We start from the raw sequence: 19,114 nt of genomic DNA on the forward strand, positions 1-19,114 counted from the left end.
CTCAGGGTCAGACTTGTCTCACAGTCTGGTGGGTCTCCCAGCTTCTCCCAGATTTCCCCAGCTTATCCCAGCTTCTTCCCCATTTTCCCTCACAGCTATGTCCCCTATCAATTTATTGACATTTGCTTCTCATATGATGTCCCTGGATGAACACAAATACAAATTCATTTTATAAAATGAATATATCCATGACAGCAAAACCAGGCAATGGCAATACAAGTAAGGGAAAGGGCAGTAAAGGCCAGTCTCATTTATGAACGCAGTAAAAAGTTCCAAACCAAAACACTAGCATACTAAATTTAGCAATGTATATGAAAGTAATACTCTGACCAAGTTGGTTTAAAAGCAAGTTTGGTTTAATACTAGAAAATCAATTAAGGTCTGGGAAAAGAAACAAGATTCATAATAGTTGAAAGGGAAGAAAGAAATCTGTTATTATCCCTAGATGGTGTGATGTTCTATGTGGAAAAACCAAAAGAATCTACAGATAACTTATTAGAATTAGATAACTTTTTTAAAGTTGTTTGATATATGATTAATACATGAATTTTAAAATACCATGTGCAATAGCATAAAAAGCAAGGAACTATATTAAGACTTATGCACGATCTATTGATAAAATTATTCAAAATTTTATGAAGGTATTAATAAGATTTAAATAGATATAAGTACACCTTGTTCATTTTTAGGACAACACATTATCATAAAAACGTCAATCCTGCCAAGTAGATGTAGCAAAATCCCTAAAGGATTTGTTTCTGTGAAATTTGAAAAACTGATTCCAAAATTTATGTTGATGAGGGGGAGGGTACAGCTCAGTGGCAGAGAGCATGCTCAGCATGCACAGGGTCCTAGGTTCAATCCCCAGCACCACCATTAAAAAAAAAAAAAACTTCTACTGATGAACAAAGACCCCAGAAAAGAAGCAGTGGGCTCTCACTCTGAGAATTCACCTGCCTTATCACATGACTCAGCATCCAGCAGCAGCTGGTTTCACAGAAAGATGGAACCATTACCCGGGCAGTTACCATACCAGCTGGGAGACAACACCCTGTGCAGCTGGGGTGCTGTCCTGCAGCCGTGTGGTATATGCCTTCATCCAGAGGACACTATGTGGTGCTGCCTCCCCCAAAGCCAGGAACCCTCATAGACCACCGGAAGGACCTTTACTCCCCCGTCACCACAACACGGGGCTCGGTAGGTTTGGAGATCCTAGTGTCCAAGAGATGAACACTTCCATCTGAGAACTGACTATGAAGTAGAAGCTGGAGCTGTCCCCAGGCTAAGCTGAGCTCTCATGCGTGGAGCCAACAGGAAGAGGAAGTGGCGATTACACCGAACAAGGTGCCTGATGGTTCCTTGGAACTGACAGGCAGAAGACATAATCCGAGTGAGGGCTGGGAGTCAGGGGGAAGGCGGCGAGTCGGGGCAGGGGTCACAGAGGTCAGTCCATCTTGTCTAGATCTGTTAGTTGGGCTGAAGTATCCCAGAGGCTTTGGGCAACGTGAGGATCTTGGGCAGCTTTAGGGGCAAGAGTTATCACACAGGAACTGCTAAAATGTTTTCCAGAGATGCCATCTAGCTCCTTTGCCAAGCTCAGGTAGAGCACTGGGACTGCACCCTGTTTGCTGTTCTGCGGAGACACGGGGGTAGGGGAGGAGGAGGAGGAATAAAAGCCAGTCAGGCTGTAGCCTGAAGGGACACGCTGAGCAGCAGACCCCCTGCCCCAACCCCTTCAGGCAGAGCCAGCTCCTCCCCACCCACCTTAAAGAAGAAGCTAAGGAACCAGAAGATGAAACGATATAACCAAGAGAAATTCTTCATGATCTCCGTGTACACAACGCCAGGGTCCACGGAGTTCACAGTCACACCTGCGAGAGACAGAGACAACGGTAGTGCAAAGTGCAGTGAGAGGAGGAAAGGGTTAAACGTGGCTCTAGGATGTGCAAAGAGGGGAGGGCCCTACCAGCCCTGCCCGGTGGAGGTGACCAGGGACTCCAGGTGGTGCCAGAAGTCAGGGATCTGTAACTCACATGAATGGCGATATCCGAGCCAGGAAGCAGACTTAAGTATTTGAAAGCGCGGGGTGAACTTTAGGGGGAACATGATTGATGGTGTTGGTATTGGAAAATACTGGGAGAGAGGGAGTTGTGGGTGATGAGTGTCGCAAAAAGGGTTGAAATGGAGACGTGAAGATGGGGTTGAGAGAAATAGAGGGCGCACAGATGACAAAGGGTGGAGGTTAACAGCTGGCTCGGGGGATACTGGGAATATTTCATGGTCAGAACATACTGGGATGAGATGCAAAGGACTGGGAGGAAGCCCTGGCAGTGGAGGAGGAGGGGCCGCCAGGGGCAGTTACCTGTCCCTTGAAGTCTCTGGGCAAGCTTCCCAGTGAATGAGGCCAAAAGCAGTTTGCTGCAGTCATAGTTCTGGTTGAAGGTCAAAGGTCTACCAGCCCCTGTCAGATGTTTCTCGTCAATGTACCCTTTCTCTTGCCGGAAGGAAGACACGTTGACCACTCGGGCTGCCCCCGCCCCGTTGTAGGGCCCCTGGGAGGAGAGAGGACCACACACTCTCAGGGCAAGGCCGGGAGTTCACGCCCACGCCCGCCCCCCAGCCTGCTTCTCCAGGAGCCCGGGGGGGCGGGGCCCCTCCTGGGCTGTCAGGAGCGTGGCCCCCCCCCCCCCCCCCCCGCGCAGGCGCCCAGGTGAGGCGCGGGGGAGCTGGGTGTGCCAGAGGCTGCGTTTCCGTTCCAGCTGCTTTCCTCACGCTTTTCCTCTTGTATTTCAGTGTGTCTTTTGTTTTGTTTGGGGGTTTTGTTTTTCGGTCTTTGTGGGAGTTTTTTGGTTTCCTTTCCTAAAATTAAAGTGGGGTTTTGCCTTGCTCTTCTCACCTGCCAGCTGGAGGTAATGCAATTGACCCTGGTTCATGTTTTTATCTCACTGACGGCTAAGAGAGGGAAGGAGAGACTGGAAACGCTGTGAAAGCTGTCTTTCACACATTCATAGATTCAGTCACTTACTTATTCATCGCAGGACTATATCCATTAGGCCCCTGGACTATGAAAGACACAAGCTACCTGCTAAGGACATATGGGTGCTAAGTTTAGGGGACAAGAAACGTATGCAGAAATACTTGGAAAAGTGGGGCTTTAAAATTTTTTTTGAACTACCTTAAAAAAAAGGAAAGTATAATTACTCTCAAGAGAACAAGTTAAACCTTAAAAAAAGGAAAAGAAAAAAAAAGAGTATCTAACTCTAATAAAAAGAAAGAACTCCGGATTATATAAAGTATGAAAGATACTAGCTGTCACCTATGAGTTTACTTATTCTTTCAAAATGCTAAGACTGTCTTGAGCCTACATTTAAAGGAAGAATCACAAATGAAAAGTTGAGCAGGAGGTATGTAGCGAAAACTTTTTGGAGAGAAAATTATTCTTAAAGAGGACAATGAACCCCAAACTTTCAGAGACAGTGACATAAAGGCCAAAGGGGCTCACAGCCAAGCTGGAGGCTGATCTTCATGCAGCAGCGTCAGTGCAGGAACAGAGACGGGCACAGAGGCGAAGGGAGCCCTGGAAATGGGGGCAGCTGGGGAGGCAGAGGGGTCAGGGCAGAGTCCACAGCACAAGCGGTATCTGTGCTGAGTGTTGGCAGCTGAGCTAAAGCTACTCTGCCTTAAAGGGATGGGAAGGGATATTCCAGATAAAGGAAAACCGATGTGCAAAAGTGCAGCCAGAATTAAAACAGAGTGTGGTCCAAGAGATACAGATTAGCTGGCTGGTGACAAGAGTGTAGGTTTGGGAAAGGCAACGGTGAGGCTCTCAGTCTGCAGAGGGACTTGTAAGTGGAGAGAAGCAGCTTAGTTTTTATATGTATAAAGCGTAGACTACCTTCAAAGGACCTGAAGCAAGACAGTGGTATGATGAACGGTGATTTAGTGGCAGGAGAGAAGACAGGAGAGAAGACAGTTAAAGGAACTATTACTAAGCAAGGCACAGACTGGCTGTTGTAGCATATTCCGCTTGCTGGAAAGGGGAAAAAAACATTTATACTCGCAAATGCATCGTGTTTGACCTTGCTCTTTCTGCACTTTACCGTTGGGGTTACTTTAATTGCCCGCTAAAGGGAACATGAGACCCTGGCACTGGCAGCTGCCCCCCAGGAGAGGGATGGGGAGCTGCTTTTCAAGGAGAGGAGGAGACTTCTTTCTTTCCTATTCTTCCTTTTTTTCTGCATATCCTTTTGTATACTTTCACACTTTCAATTTTGTACTTTGGACGTGTATTACCTGGCCAAAAATTAATTTGCTTTTTAAGAGGTCATTAGACCATCTAGAAAACATCGTTAGGGAGGATGTACCTGCCACCCTCCTCCACCTCCCCAGGGAGACCGTCCTTAATCCTAGCAGCCTAGTGACCTCAGAAAGCTTTTGTTGAGATGAGTGACTCCTGGTCGGGCTAGTACTCAAACCTGGGGGAAGGGGAGGCGGCCTGCATAGATCTTACACCTTCTTGCTGTACATATTTGGGGCTGACTGATTCCATTACCAGCCTCCTAATCCAGGCTGCTGCCAAGTGGGTTCTCCTGCTGTGTGCAGCAAAAGTATACTGAGGCATCGTTCAGCAAGCATCTGGCGGCCATGGGAGGCGGTAAGCCATGAAAATGCCAGAGGAATGAAGACACAGGGGCCGCACAGAAGATAAGCACCCATCCTTCCTTACCTTGGAGCAGATTTGTGAGCAGAAAGGGTCCAGTGTAGTCGGTGGCAAAGGTGACATCAAGGCCCTCTGGGGTAAGTGTTGTGGGCAATCTTGGGAGGAGATGAAAACATAGGTGGTGGGTGATAGAATGACAACCCTGAGGGAGATGATGTCTGGGGAGGATATATGCGGGTTCAGTAGAAAAGCCACAGGAGCATGTATGTGCCAAGATCGGGGCAGTGAAGCCTGAAGCTACAACTTAAGGTAGACTTTTTAGGACAGTGTCCGAATTAAGAGTGTTTCCACAGGATATACAGTTTAGGCTTGGGGGATGCCTGATTTGGGGTCCCTGAGCCAGAAAGGAGGCTCCTGAAATGCGTTTAGGGGAAGTAAGTGAAGACACACACCGCAGACTGCAGCATTGTTAACCAGCAGGTGTATCTCTGGATGCTCGCGCAGAAGCCACTGAGCAAAGCTCCAGATGGAGGCCATCGAGCTCATGTCCACCTCACCAAGCAGGAGCTGGTTGCTCTGTGAGGCTGCTCGTATCTCGGCCAGGGCTTGCTGTCCACGCTCACGGCTGCGGCAGGCCAGGATCACACGCGCCCCGCGGCGGGCCAGCTCCTGGGACACGCTCTTCCCGATGCCTGTGGGAGGGCAGCTTCAGAGAAGGCTGGTCCGGGGAGTGCGGAGAGGGCAGCGGACCAAGGGGAGAGACAAGGGTGTGAGAGAGGGTGCTGATCCTCCTCTGTGCCCCCCCTGTTGGGGCTGTTGGAGGCTGTGGCCCATGTGAGGTGACAGGGCAGGATGAGCACTCACCACTGTTGGCCCCAGTCACCACTGCCGTCTTCCCGGTCAGGTCTGTGGAGCAGTGCTGGAGGTCCCAGAGATAACACTTATGCCAGATACACACACTTAGTCTAAGCAGGAGGACCACCGTGAGGAGGACGGAGCCGGGACCCCAGACTGGGGTGCTGAGTAGAAACCACAGTGACATAGCAGAGAATGCTGGCCTGTCAGTGGAAGCCTTGCCCACATAGAGGGTGGGGAGGGACTAGCCAAAGCTAAATAGGGACTAACCAAGAGGTTGGTGTGGAGCAGACACGAAATTTAAGGAGGCATTCCCTCTTGGATGTGTTGGAGCTCCCCGTTTGAACCTGAGAGTGAGTTCCTCCTTAAAATGTTTTTCCTAGTAACCTGATTGCCTCACTCCAATGCTGGCCCATATCAAAGATCAAGAGAGCCAGGACTACTCTGAGCCCTGCATCGGCTGATTTGTCTCCACATAAAACTTGGATTCGCTTTCTAAGGTGAACTGACAGAGACCCAGGGACTGGAAATCGAATTCCTCATGCCTTGAATCACTCTGTGCTTAAGCAGGGCCATCCCCTTCCTCTCCTACTGGAATGAGACTCGATGAATTCTCCAAACTGAGACAGACCCCCACTCACAACTCTTACATCTGCTCCTTTGTGGACAGACAGATGGCTCTCCAGACTGCCTCTGCTGGGGAGTCACCTTGGCCCTAAAGCAGGGTCCCCTGAGGGTGGTAATGCAATTATTCCCAGGAGTCAGTGTTCTGTCTTCTTCTAGGCCTGTGGGACAACTGCCCCTCTCCAGTTCCGTGAGAACACACACTTGGAAGAAACTGACACACATGGGGCCAATTCTTAAAGCAAGTCAGGTGTTTATTTCTGGCAGGCAGACAGAAGGCAGGCGGATTCCCACTGCCTGAGGTTCAGGGCCCAGGATGTGGCGGGTGCTTGGAGGGGAGTGATGATATTTGGGGACCTGACTTTTCTGTTAGCTGTGCCACTATCACCTTGGGTTCTGGGGCACCCGTGTGGATGGGACGAGAGGTGCTGCCCTCTTTGTCCTCCTGTTGAGGTTCAGCAGGGCTAAGCAGCTCCTGAGTGGCTGGTTTCCACATGCTCACACCAGGAGCCATCTTCGGCGCTTTTGGCAGCAACATGGGCTTCCTCACCACCTGGGACTTGGCCTTGAGAAGTCCAGGCGCAGGGTGAGGCCCCTTCTGAAGATCCTGGCTCTCCTGATCCTTGGGGTCCAGGCCCTGCGGGAGTACACGGGTGCGGCCCACCCATAGCTCACCCAGCAACTCGGCCTTCCCCACCCAGCCGCTGGGCCACTTGGCACCTGGCCATAGTTTGGATCTGGGGCTATGGGCCACAGAGGGGAGCCCCTGGTGCGTGGCGAGAAAGCAGAGGCCGGGACTGGGGAAGGGCGGCTTCGAATAGAAGCCTAGGGACAGTAGGCTTAGGTTTAAAGTAGGGAATTGGAGGCTGGGGCTGGGACGCAACTCTCAGATGGGAACCCCAGACGGGAGAGGGAAGAAAACTGATGGCCAGATGCAGACACAGGAGACAGAGGAACTAAGGTTGGAGCTGCCCAGAGAGGCCCTGAAGAGAACAGAGACGCGGTGGGGCGGGGGCGGGAGGTGGGAAGGAGCTGGGGCGGGGCTGTCTTTGCCTCGGCTGGTCTTCCCTTCCACCGAGGAGGGCGCGCACCGCACGGGCAAGGCTCCCAGAGCCCAGGTGTCAGTCGGGCAAGGTGAGGGTTCCTCGTCCTCCGCCCACGTGGGGTCCTCTGCCAGGTGGGGTTCTCCCTCATCCCGGGGCATGAATCGCATCTGGCCCATCTGGAGTATGGTCTCCCGTGCCCCGTTCATGGTGTACGGAATGCACTGCGGAGGCGAGAGAGGGTCTCAGTCCAGCAGGCAGGGGTCAGGGAGAGAGGAGATGGGTCTGGAGGACGCGGATCGAGCCCCACCTGCCGTTCCAGTTAGGATTTGCAGACGTCATCCATCACTTGGTCCACCAACTCCTCCAGGATGTCGCCCACCACCTTCTCACCCTCCTCGCGAGCCCTCAGCTTTGCCGCCTCCACCTCAGTGAGCCGTCCAGGCAGGACGTCCCCCTGCGGCACCGGAAGTTTAGGCGATGTCGCATTTTCTGCCTTGGGTCAGGTCACTCTGGAGTCTTGGGCCTGGTTCTCCTGCCTCTGTGGGAAAGGAACAGGCAAATCAGGGCGAGAAACCCAGGAGTGGAGAAGGAGGAAGCTTCCTCAAGTTGTCTAATAGGAAGGAAAAACCTTCTGAAAGGGACAATTTACTACGAGCCTACTATGGGACAGACGCTTTTCGGATGTGTGACCTAGCTAATTCAATTTTCCTAACAGCTCACTAAGCCCATTTTACAAAGAAACTGAAACTCGACAGAAGTTTACCTGCATTTGCTTGAGATTACACCCTGAACCCAGGCTATGTATAGCTCTAACCGCAGAGTGCTTGTTATTTGCACTAGTTTAAAGTGTTCAAAACTCTTGAGAGTTCAAAGAACTTGAGAAAGATGAGCAACAAACAGTGCTGGAAGTATTGGTGTGTTTAGAGTCTCCTCCCCTCCCTCAAATCAACTTAGGTCCTCACTTCACAATATACATCTCAATAAATTCCAGCTGAATGAAAGGATAAACACACACAGAAATAAAACAAAATAAAAACAAAACATAAAATGTAGGAAAAGTAGTTTAAATTGTCATAGAATCTCTGGGTAAGAGAGAACTACCTAAGCATAAACGTCATGTAAGAATAATAAACAAGTGGGTAGAAAAGTGTATACATACAGGTCAAATTTTCCTTTCCTTACTTTTTAAAAAATTCCTATGTACAAGCTGGTAATAGTAATTACCATGTACTGCCACTTAAAGCCTATCAGTCACATACATGGATTCAGTTGCTATACTTTTTAGAGTATGTACTAAAATAGTAGAGTATTTTTATCCCCGCTTTACAGAATTTGCCCAGGATCAGAGAGCAAGGAAGCAGTGCAGTTGTAATTCATATGCAGGCAGGTCTGCCTCCAGAACTTGACTTTATCCTGCTTCCTAAACAAACAAACAAAAATGTTTCCAACAAATATTAAAAAGAATAAATATTCCACAAATATAAAACTGCACATAAATTGTTTTAAAAATCATAAGACCCCCAAGAATAAGCAAAGGACATAGTTCATAAAAGTAGAACTGTTGATGGCATTTGAAAAGATGTGCAATTTTCAAAAATATCAATTCCAGTTTTATAAATATACCAAAAAGCATATTCTGAAATGAAAATAAAACTATATTCTCTAAAATATTTTCTGTAATGTCATTTATAACAGCAGAATATTGAAAACATAGGTCTAACAAAAAGAGAACAGATGGCTAGTTGTGTGCGAGCTATGTGATGGAACATTATCCCATGATTGGAGGCAATCTTCAGGAAGAATTTACAATACCATAGGAAAATTCTTATGATATATTAAATGAAAAAGCAGGACACAAAATTACATTAGCTATGATCTCAGATATGTAAATCAACAGATGTTGAAGAAAAGGAAAAGCCCAAAATTGTGGGAAAAAAATAACTGTAATGGTGGATATATTTCTTTCCTACACTCCTCTCCATTTTATAAGGTTTCTACAATGATTTTGTATCCTTTTATAATCAAGAAAAATCCACTGAGAAGGAAAAAAACCCCAAAACTAGTCCCCCAAAATCCGTTAACGACCCAGGAATTTACTAGCAGATTCTTTTTTTTTTTGATTGATTTATAATCATTTTACAATGTTGTGTCAAATTCCAGTGTAGAGCACAATTTTTCAGTCATACATGAACATATATATATTCATTGTCAAATTTTCCTGTGAGTTACCGTAAGATCTTGTGTATATTTCCCTGTGCTCTACAGTATAATCTTGTTTATCTATTAATAGCAGATTTTTATGCGCCTCCTCACTTCCCCACAAGTCTCCCTGAACCTGAGTCCTTCCAAAACTCACCTCCCAACAAAATCTTCCCAAACCTTTGCCTCCCCACCCCTAACCTTATTGCCTCATACATGGTGTTCCCCCAAATTCATTCTCCTTCAACTTGTGTTCCCTAAACCTCACGCTGAACTCAAAACTCCTTAAGCCTCACTGCCCCTCTGCTAGTGAGAACAGCGCTGGTGGCAAGCCCAGGGAACAGCCCACAACTCAGTCCAGGCTTGGCCAGAGCAGGGCAGGTAGGTCTGGGAGAGGAGAGTTGGTTAGCCTTCCCCTCCCAGCCTCTCATGTGGCACCTGTGATAAGGACTGTGCCTAGAAGTGGCCTGACCACAGGGGCCAGAAACATTGTTGCACAAATGCTCTCCAAATCTGTTTCTTATTTTAAACTGTCTTGACTTAAACAATTTGACTTTTAAGCGTAGCCTCATTGTTATACAGTCCATTTCTTCCTCCTGAAATTCTCAAAATGGCTCATTCATCTAGCAACACCTCTCCCCAGGGCCTGACCAGTTCTGGTTTTTCCATTTAAGTGGGTAACTCAATGTAAGAGACTTATTACACGCTAAGTCGCTTCTTGTTCTTGGGCTCTGCACCACCCACTGAAACCCTTTCCCCCAGCTTCCCGGTGTGTCCGGGCGTCTGTGTGGGCGCGGCGCAGGTGGAGTTCTCCGCCCAGCGCACTGACGCGGCTTCCCTGACCGCGTGGTGGGCGGGCGCCGGGTGGCTCCGAGCTGGCCCAGGGATCGGGACGCGGATCTGAGCGGGCTGTCCCCGCTCTGGCGCACCCTCCGCTGAGCTTAGGCTCACCGAGCCTTTGTCCGCCATCGCCACAGCGGCAGCTCAGACCCTGCAGCTCCACGGCTTCCTAGTCTCTCTGCGTCCGCCCCAGTCTAGGAGCCGCCCAGTTCTAAGGGCCGCCCTGGTCTAAAGGTCGCCCCGGCAGCCGGGCCCCGGCAGCCGGGCCCCCGCATCGCACTTCCGGGTTTCTGGCCCCACCCAGCGGCCGTGCGTGCGTGCGTGCGTCGTCTCTATGGTGGCGGCGGATTCGGAGAGACGACGCTTCTAGAGACCGGAAGCCGATGTAGGGGGGCTGTTATGATCTCTTACCTGGCCCGGGTATTAGGGGAGCCAAGCGGAGGGAAATAGGGCCTGGGGGCTACCTTGCTTCATCCCACCTCGGCTTGGGCTCTTTGGGCCACTGGGACCTGTGCCATCGCCTTTCCTCCTCCGGGATTCCCCGCATCGCCCGATTACTCAGCCCTGGGGTTCCCCTTACCTGCTCCATGATACCCTCCCCGCACCACGTGACCCCCCATCACATCATGACCCAGACTCAGGGGTCTCTCCCAGTGCCGCATAACAACACCCCGAGTCCCCACAGGAATCTCCGCTGTCCTCTGTTGAACCTGATGATTCGGGCGTCTCTCCCCTGGGATGTTCCGCCCGGGGCGCTCCATTCCCCTTCGAGGCTCGGCGGCCGCCCTGTGCAACAACCTCAGTGTGCTGCAGCAGCGCAACCTCACACATTTTGGCGTAGTCCATGGACTCAGCGCCCAGCTTCTCAGCGCTGCTCCTGAGGGGGTGCCCTTGGTCCAGCGTCAGCTCCACGCTAAGGAGGGCGCTGGCGTGAGCTCCCCACTTATCACCCAGGTGAGCCATGGAGTTGGGAGCGGTGCTGCTGAAACCAGCCCTCACCCAGCCTTTCCTCACCAAATCCCGAAAAAGAGGCCTTGTCTAGCCGTCTGAATTTCCACACTTAAGAGTCGTCGTGTCCCCTGTTCTGACCACTTCTCCCTGCTCTGACTCACCGCCCTCCAGGTCCACTGGTGTGTCCTCCCTTACCGAGTATTGCTGGTACTCACTTCACATCCAGAAATACAGGTAAGAAGAGGACCTTCCTGCCCTCCCCAACTAGAGTCTTCTCACCTTCTCCCCAAGGCCCCTAGACCTTTCCCCATTTGCCTCTAAACATTTCCAAACTTTTAATTTGCTTAGCTCCTTCCTCCTTGTTTCTCATCTTCTCTCCTTCCTTGTTTTTCAGTTCTCAGGTGCCATCTCCAATATCTGCCCCTTTACTAGCCGCATGTCCTTGGGTAATTTAATTGACTTCTCAGAGCCTCAGTGTCCTCCTCTGTAAAATGGGGATAAAAGTAATGCCGACCTCCCAGGGTGGTTTTGAGGATTAATTGGGCTAAGGCTAACATGAGTACGTGGAGTAGTCAGCACAGAGCTCAGCAAAGGTCAGCTGAATTGTGACCCCTTCCTCACCCCGTCTTCCAGATGTACAAGTCTGATGGCTCCGTCATGGTCTATTGGCACGCACTGGACTCTGGAGATGCGTCTCTAGGTACCTGTGGGACTGCGTGGGGCAGGGGTAGGGAGTGTTTGTGGGGATGGGGAGATGCTATTTCTAATAGTTTTCCCCTCTCATACTTAGTACAGGCTGTGTCTGCCCGAGGAATTGCTGCCAGTGGTCACTTCATCTGTGTGGGTGAGGGGGCCGAGGGCAGGGCATTGTGGGGTTCTGGGGCATAGGGGTGTGTGCTTTGGCCAGGAAGATGCTGATCTGAGGAAACTGGAGGGTTAGAGGGAAGGGTGGGAGTGAAGAGGGGTCTGAAGTCTCCAAAAAGCTGTGGAGGGGTTTAGAGGGGCAGGGTGGGATAGGATAAGGGTGGTGAATATGGGGGCAAGGCTGGTTGGAGCAGTGAGAGGTGGGTTTGTTACTAAGGTCTCTGGGATGGAGGAAGTGCTGAGTGTGGGGGCTGGGGACCTGGGAGGATCAGGAAGCCATCAGTGGAGCACTGCTTCTGCAGGAGCATGGTCAGGCCGGGTACTGGTGTTTGACATCCCAGCCAAGGGTCCCCACATCGTACTGAGTGAAGAGCCGGCTGGACACCAGACACCAGTCACAGACATTGCCACCGAGCCTGCCCAGGGCCAGGTAAGTGGATTTCGCCTACCTGTTCCAGTGGGTGTGGGGGCCTTCCCCTCCTTGGGAGGCAGGAGAGCTGGGTTCAAGCAGCTGGATGACTTTAGGCAAATTGCTAGACTCTCCTAGGCTTCAGCAACCTCGGGTCCAGTGACAGCGCCAGGGTTACTTTCCATTTACATGGCATTTAGTCGTTTTCCAAGACTTTACAGTGCTGGTGTGAACTGAAGAGTTGGGGCAGACAGTTTCCGAGATGCTTTCCTGCTCTGACATGTGTAGCTTCCTTCTCTGAACTTGGGCGAGTCCTGCCTCTTCAGGCCCACCCCCAGTGCCACCTCAGGAAGCCACCCCCCTATTCCAGCTCCCACTGGTCTCCCTCAGCTGAGCCTTGAATTGATACTGCCCTCAGAGACAAGTCCTGTCTCCCCAGCTGGGTCGTAAGCATCTTGGGAACAGGGTATGTATCTTCCAATTTGCACCCTGCGCTGCACCTGCTACAGAGCTGGGCCCGTGGGCTGTGTCTGCTGCTTGGGGTTAGGGGCTCTCGGGAGGCCCAGAGTCTAGTCGTGACTCTGAGTGTCTCACTGCAAGACCTCCAGAAGGTCATGACACTGTGGCCTGTTTCATCATCCATCCAGTGAGTGCCTGAATTCAAATTACTGACCCAAATTCCAGTATTCAGGTAGGTGAGGCAGAAGGGGGCTGACGCCTTCCTGAGGTAGCTTCAGGGTGGGAGTGGGCCCGGGTCTGGGAAATCAAAGTGGGCTATCACCCTTGCAGAGTCCCGTGCCCTTCCATGCAGCTGTGGCAGGGGACCATAGCAGCAGGCTATGGGGACGGGCAGGTGCGTCTGTACGAAGCCAGTACAGGAACTCTGCACGTCCAGATCAACGCGCACGCCCGGGCCATCTGTGCCCTGGACCCGGGTCCCGACGTGGGCACTGTTGACCTCTTCTTTATCTCTTTAACCTTTCTCTTCCACATCATTCACTCACTCATTCACTTTATTTTTTTTCGCCATCTTGACAAGAAATGTAGGTGCATACATGTTAATGAATGTTACATCCTCTTCTTGTATTGATCCCTTTATGATTATATAATTCCCTTCTTTGTCTTGTTATAGACATTGTTAGAGTCTATTGTGTCTGATATGAGTATAGCTACCCCAGCTTTCTTATTGTTTCCATTTGTATGAAGTATCTTTTTCCATTCTCTCACTTTCAGTCTGTGTGTGTCTATAGCACTGAGGTCAGTCACTTGTAGGCAGCATATAGATAGGATTTTTTTAATCCAATCTGCTCCCTTATGTATTTTGATTCGAGCATTTAATCCATTGACATTTAAAGTGATTATTGATAGGTGAGTATCCATTGCCACTTCATTACTTGTTTTCTGGTTTTGTATTTCTTCTCTGTTTGTCTTCTTTTAGTTTCTTCCCTTTGATGATTTTCTTTTGTGATATGCTTGTGATCCTTTCTCTCTAGTTTTTGTTTATCTATTATAGGTCAGAACCTATGTTAACCGACGGGTTCATATGTATTGGCCTTTATCTACTTGTTTTTAAACTGGTAGTCACTTTAGTTCAAGCACATTCTACAACATCTACTTTTTTTTCACTGCCCCTCAACGTTTTGTGTTTTTGATGTCATATTTTACATCTTTATGTTTATCTCTTAACTGTTTCATGTAGTTATACTTGATTTTACAATTTTTTTGTCCTTTGATCGTCATATTAGCTTATTTCTGTGGTTGATCCACAGCCTTTTCTGTGTACTTGCCTTTACTAGTGGGTTTATTTTTCTTTTCCTATAGATTCTTAGTTCATGTTGTAGCCTTTTATTTTCCACTTAGAGAAGAGCCTTTAACATTTCTTTTAGGGCTGGTTTAGCGTTGATGAACTCTTAGTTTTGCTGATCGGAGAAGTTCTTTATCTCCCCTTCAATTCTGAATGAGTATCTTGTTGGGCAGAGTATCCTAGGTTGTAGAATTTCCCCCTTTCAGCCCTTCAGGTACATCACGTCACTGCTTTCTGGCCTGCAACGTTTCTGCAGAAAAATCAGCTGATAGCTTCATGGGGGTTCCTTGGTATGTGACCCTTTGTTTTTCTCTTGCTGCCTTTAGAATTCTCTTTTTATCTTTAATTTTTCACATTTTCATTATGATATGTCTCAGTGTGTGTCTGTTTGAGTTCATGTTTTTGGGGGACTCTGTGCTTCCTATACATGGATATCTGTTTCCTTCTTCAGGTTTGGGAAATTTTTAGCCGTAATTTCATCAAACACATTTTTGATCTCCTTCTCTTTTTCTTCTCCTTCTGAGACCCTTATAATTTGAATGTTGGTATGCTTGGTGTTGTCCCAGAGGTTCCTTATACTGTTCTCATTGTTTAATCTGTTTTTCTTTTTGCTATTCCAATTGGGTGATTTCCATTATTCTATCTTCAGGTTACTTTTGCATTCTTCTGTATCACTTAGTCTGCTATTAATTCCTTCTAGTGTGTTTTTCATTTCAGTTTAGTGTATTCTTCAGTTCTGACTGGTTCTTTCTTATATTTTCTAGTTCCTTGTTAAAATTCTGTGTTCATCAATTCTTTTCCCTAGTTTAGTTAGCGTTCTTATTAATAATGCTTTGAACTCTTTATTTTGTAAATTTTTTACCTCTATTTCATTAGTTGTTTTTAAAATTTTTTCTTGTTCTTTTGTTTGAAACAAATTACTCTGTCTTCTCATTTTGCTTAACTTTTTCTGTCTCTATAGAATTAGGCAAAATAGTTACCTATTCTGGTCTTTTTTTCCCATTTTTAGTTTTATTAGGTACAATTGACACAATTTGACTGCACATATACAATATATTGCATGTAAATATATATATACAATATACTGCACATTAAAAAAATTTACATATATGTACTGTTCTTTCTTTCTAAGAACAGTTTAGAGCTTTAGCTCTTTAAACTTATATAGTTATCAAAGGAATAAAGCCAACCACAAAATAAGAATCAACAGAATACAGTTACCCAATTATAAAGGACAGTCAAATGTGCTTACACATATTCAAGAAGTCAATCATGAGTTATAAATAATAAGTAGTCCTTTTTGTTTTTCAGATTCCACATATAAGCGATATTGTATGGCATTTTTCTTTCTCTTTCTGGTTTACTTCACTTAGAATGACAATCTCCAGGTCCATTCATGTTGCTGCAAATGGCATTATTGTGACCTTTTTGATGGCTGAGTAGAATTTCAGTGTGTGTGTGTGTGTGTGTGTGTGTGTGTGTGTGTGTGTAACACATCTTCTTTATCCCGTCATATGTTGATAGACATTTGGGTTGTTTCTGTCTTGGCTATTGTAAATAGTGCTGCTATGAACATTGGGGTGCGTGTGTTTTTTTCCTATTCTGGTCTTGAAGGAGTGTCCTTGTGTGGGAGCATCCCCATACTGTCTGCATGTGTCCAGTAGCTCTTTTGGGAGAGGTGGATTTGAAATGATTATGAGTCACATCTTCCCCAAGGGTGCGCTGGCAGGTATCATCTTGGTAGGAGATGGAGCTGGGATGAAGTTTCTAGAGCCAGAGCCAGGTATGAGCCAGGCTTTCTACTCTGCTCAGTGGCCAACACCATCCTACTGGGGGCAGTGTTGGGTCCCAGATTGCTGGAGCAGAAACCCCGAGGGTTGGGTCCGAGGTGGTTCTGTACCCTCTTTGTGTGTGTGCTTTCCCTCCTCCCAGCATTGGCACCCTTGCCCCAGGGTGGAGCACTGCTGGAGCAAGAGGGGCTGGAGGGGGTGCTTGTTGTGGGCCTGGGTGCAGTCCTGGCACCAGTCAGAATTCTGGACTGCTCCCAATCTGCTACCATAATGAACACTAGTAATGGCTGCCCTTGTCTCATTTGGATGGTGTGCTGGATCAGAGCTGGCTCTGCCCCCTAAAACTGTGTGCTCTCCTCAGCCATGGCAGCCTTCTCCCTAGTGTGGAGCCCTGTGAAGGAGCAAAAGGGGCCAGTGAGGGCTTGGTTCAGGCTGGGGTGTATGCTGTGCAGTCATGGGAAAACAGCCAGAATCCCAGGCATTTTCTACCCTGCTTGCTCCGCCCCCTTTCAGGAGTAAGCAAGCATGTGTGTGCTCTTCACAAGAAGAATCTAGGTTTCTTACAGCCTGGCTGTCTGTCCCACTGGTTTTCAAACCAGCTGAAGGGACTCATCTTCCTGGTGTTGGACCCCAGGGCTGGGGCACCCAGTATGGGGTTCAAACCACTAACTTTCCAAGGAGGCTCTCTGAGCCTGTGTAACCCCCCTTCTATTCTGTGTCCCCTCCTAGGGTGCTGGTCCTGACCTGGTTGCTTCTCTTCCCTCCTTATCCAGCTATCTATGGATCTTTCTTACAGCCTTGATTGATAAGGGTTTTTCTGCCAGTCTCCAGTTTGTTTTTAGTGAGAATTGCTCCACACGTAGATATATTATTTAATGTGTTTGTTGGGGGCAGGTGAACTCCATGTCCTCTTGGTATGCCATCTTGATCTCCCTGAAAAGAAATTTTTAAGAAAAATCAAGACAAAAAATTCAATAGCAAAACCATGCTCAGAGAAGCAAATAAAGCCTAGGCTGCATTGCTGAGGAGCAGCTAGGGAGAGGCATGCATCAGTGCCAGAAGAACTCTGTGTTGAGGCTACTGTGTTAGAAAGTTTCAGAGAGTAGATTTGATGTACCACTTTCAAATATGTATTTCCCCTTCTAGACTAAGCAATCTGAATTCAGACACCACGTTTTAATCATCTTATCTCTGCTTCTTAGCAAAATGCCTAGCACGTAGTATGCCTTCAGTAACTGTTGAATGAATAAACCAGAACTTGCACTTTAGAAAGGTTACCCTACTGGAAATTTGGAATGGGACAGATTGGAGGCAAAGTTTTGTTTTTTTTTTTTAATGAAACTATTGGGTAGTCTAGGTGAGTGATGATAAAGTCCTGCATTAAAAGGATAATGGACAGAAAATGATGGATTTAAGTCATTTAGGAGGCAGATTACCAGGACATGGTGAATGCTTACATGTGGATGTGGTAGGCAGCTTCCAAGATGCGTCCCCCAGATCGCTGTATTACACCCTTGTGTAGCGCCTTCCTACAGTGCATCAGGGTTGGCCTGTGTAACCAACAGAATAGGGCAGAAGTGATTGCATGTTATGTCTCAGACTAGATTATAAAAAGCATTGTGACTTTCATTTTGCTCCTTTGAATCATTTGCTCTGAGGAAGCCACTGCGTGATGCGAGGATATTCAGGCAGCCCCATGGAGAGGTCCCGGTAAAGAGGAACAGAAACTGACTGCCAACAGACACCATCAGTTTGCCAGTCATGGAAGTAAGGCATCCTTGAAGTGGATCCTCCAGCCCCAGTTAAGCTTTCAGATGGTTGTAGCCCCATGCAATAACTTGGCTGTAATCTCAAGAGAGATGGAGCCAGACTACCCAGTTAAGCTATTCCTGAATTGCTAACAAAGGGAAACCGTGAGGGTCAACATTATCAACATTCTGGTTCCAACTCATGTGGGGTCTACAGTTAACTTCTTCCACCTGGGGGGAGTTTCAGTCTTTGCAAAACAGATCAAAAGATGTGGCTCAGAATATTATCTGTAGCCCTTGAGGAAGAACTAAACGTCCTTCATTTAATGGCTAAACTGTTACTATTTTGTCTTGCTTGACTATTTTCCTTTCTTTCTGCATTTTCTCACTTCTCTGATTAAATGTATTCTTTGGAACTCAGGGAAGGCCTAGGAGGCTAAAGTTTTTCTACAAACAAGAGGCTGGCAGAGGACGGGGGTGGGAGGTCTGTTCTGGGAAGGCCCCATAGGGTCCTGCTCAGTTACAATAGTAAATGTTATTGGTGTTTTAAGCTACTACATTATGCTGTAATAATTTGTTACTTGTTATGCAGCCTAGATAACTAATATAACAGGGGATGAAAGAGGGGAAAGCAAAGATTACCTCCAAGGCTTGAAGGAGGAGCAAAGGTTGGGAAGGGAGAAATAGCAAATTATGCTCAGGCCCTGTGTTTGTCTTGTCTGCAGTATATCCAAGTGGACATGTTCATTGGCGGTTTTTTACCTTTCACCCTCAAAGTCCAACTTATTCTTTAACACTTAATTCAGATGTCACGTCTGTGAAACCTTGATTTTTCCAGGCAAAACCTATCCCTGCTGAGCATTAATTGCACATTATTATAGTAAATATGAATCACTTTGTATTGCAATTATCTGTTTGCAGTTATTTGTTTATGTATCTGTCTTATTTCACTATGAGCTCCCTAAAGCCAAGGACCATGATTTTTTTTTTTATATCACTGTATTGTATTTTGTTCTTGTGTGTTTCGCTTTGTGATTGTCACATAGAAAGCCTTCATTAAATGCTTGCAAAAGCAATAATTTTGAGAAACTTGGTGCGTGTACCCATTTACTCACATATTTTCCCTATTAGAACAGATACGGAAATTGGAGTTTTGGAGTAGTCTTTGCAAACCCGCCACTCAGGGTCCTGGAGCGACATAGCCAGCCCAGTTAAGGAGCTAGAACCCCCACCTACACCTGGGTCTAGCTCCGCCTCTATCTGGGTTGGACTTCTCTCTTTAATCCCGCCTCCACACGACCCTATTGGTTGGAGGAGAAAATCG

General features: G+C 47.7%; 2 protein-coding genes and 1 pseudogene across 4 annotated transcripts; 1 reads left to right on the forward strand and 2 right to left on the reverse strand.

The window, feature by feature from the left end:
• Nucleotides 1-418: 418 nt before the first annotated feature.
• LOC116277805 (retinol dehydrogenase 12-like) lies at nt 419-5,732 on the reverse strand (annotated as a pseudogene).
• Nucleotides 5,733-6,392: 660 nt separating this feature from the next.
• On the reverse strand, nt 6,393-10,353 carry LOC102539408 (uncharacterized protein C2orf81). Its single transcript, XM_072937434.1, is given in 3 exon segments — nt 6,393-7,406; nt 7,493-7,723; nt 10,336-10,353. Coding segments are annotated over 3 exon segments (630 nt in total). The 3' UTR covers nt 6,393-7,025.
• Nucleotides 10,354-10,519: 166 nt separating this feature from the next.
• Nucleotides 10,520-18,879, forward strand: LOC116283563 (WD repeat-containing protein 54-like). 3 transcript variants are annotated; one of them, XM_072937435.1, is made up of 7 exons: nt 10,520-10,609; nt 10,910-11,178; nt 11,347-11,409; nt 11,809-11,875; nt 11,966-12,019; nt 12,342-12,469; nt 17,705-18,879. In XM_072937435.1, exons 2-7 carry the CDS (start codon nt 10,963-10,965, stop codon nt 17,771-17,773), a joined length of 597 nt encoding a protein of 198 aa, XP_072793536.1. In that variant the 5' UTR covers nt 10,520-10,609; nt 10,910-10,962; the 3' UTR covers nt 17,774-18,879. The 3 variants fall into 3 exon arrangements, with proteins under 3 accessions (XP_072793536.1, XP_072793538.1, XP_072793537.1); XM_072937436.1 differs by having other exon boundaries at nt 10,578-10,644; XM_072937437.1 differs by having other exon boundaries at nt 10,559-11,178; nt 17,701-18,879.
• Nucleotides 18,880-19,114: the final 235 nt, after the last annotated feature.

The sequence above is a fragment of the Vicugna pacos genome, chromosome 15 (assembly GCF_048564905.1).
Source record: "Vicugna pacos chromosome 15, VicPac4, whole genome shotgun sequence".
In the NCBI taxonomy this organism is placed as follows: domain Eukaryota; kingdom Metazoa; phylum Chordata; class Mammalia; order Artiodactyla; family Camelidae; genus Vicugna; species Vicugna pacos.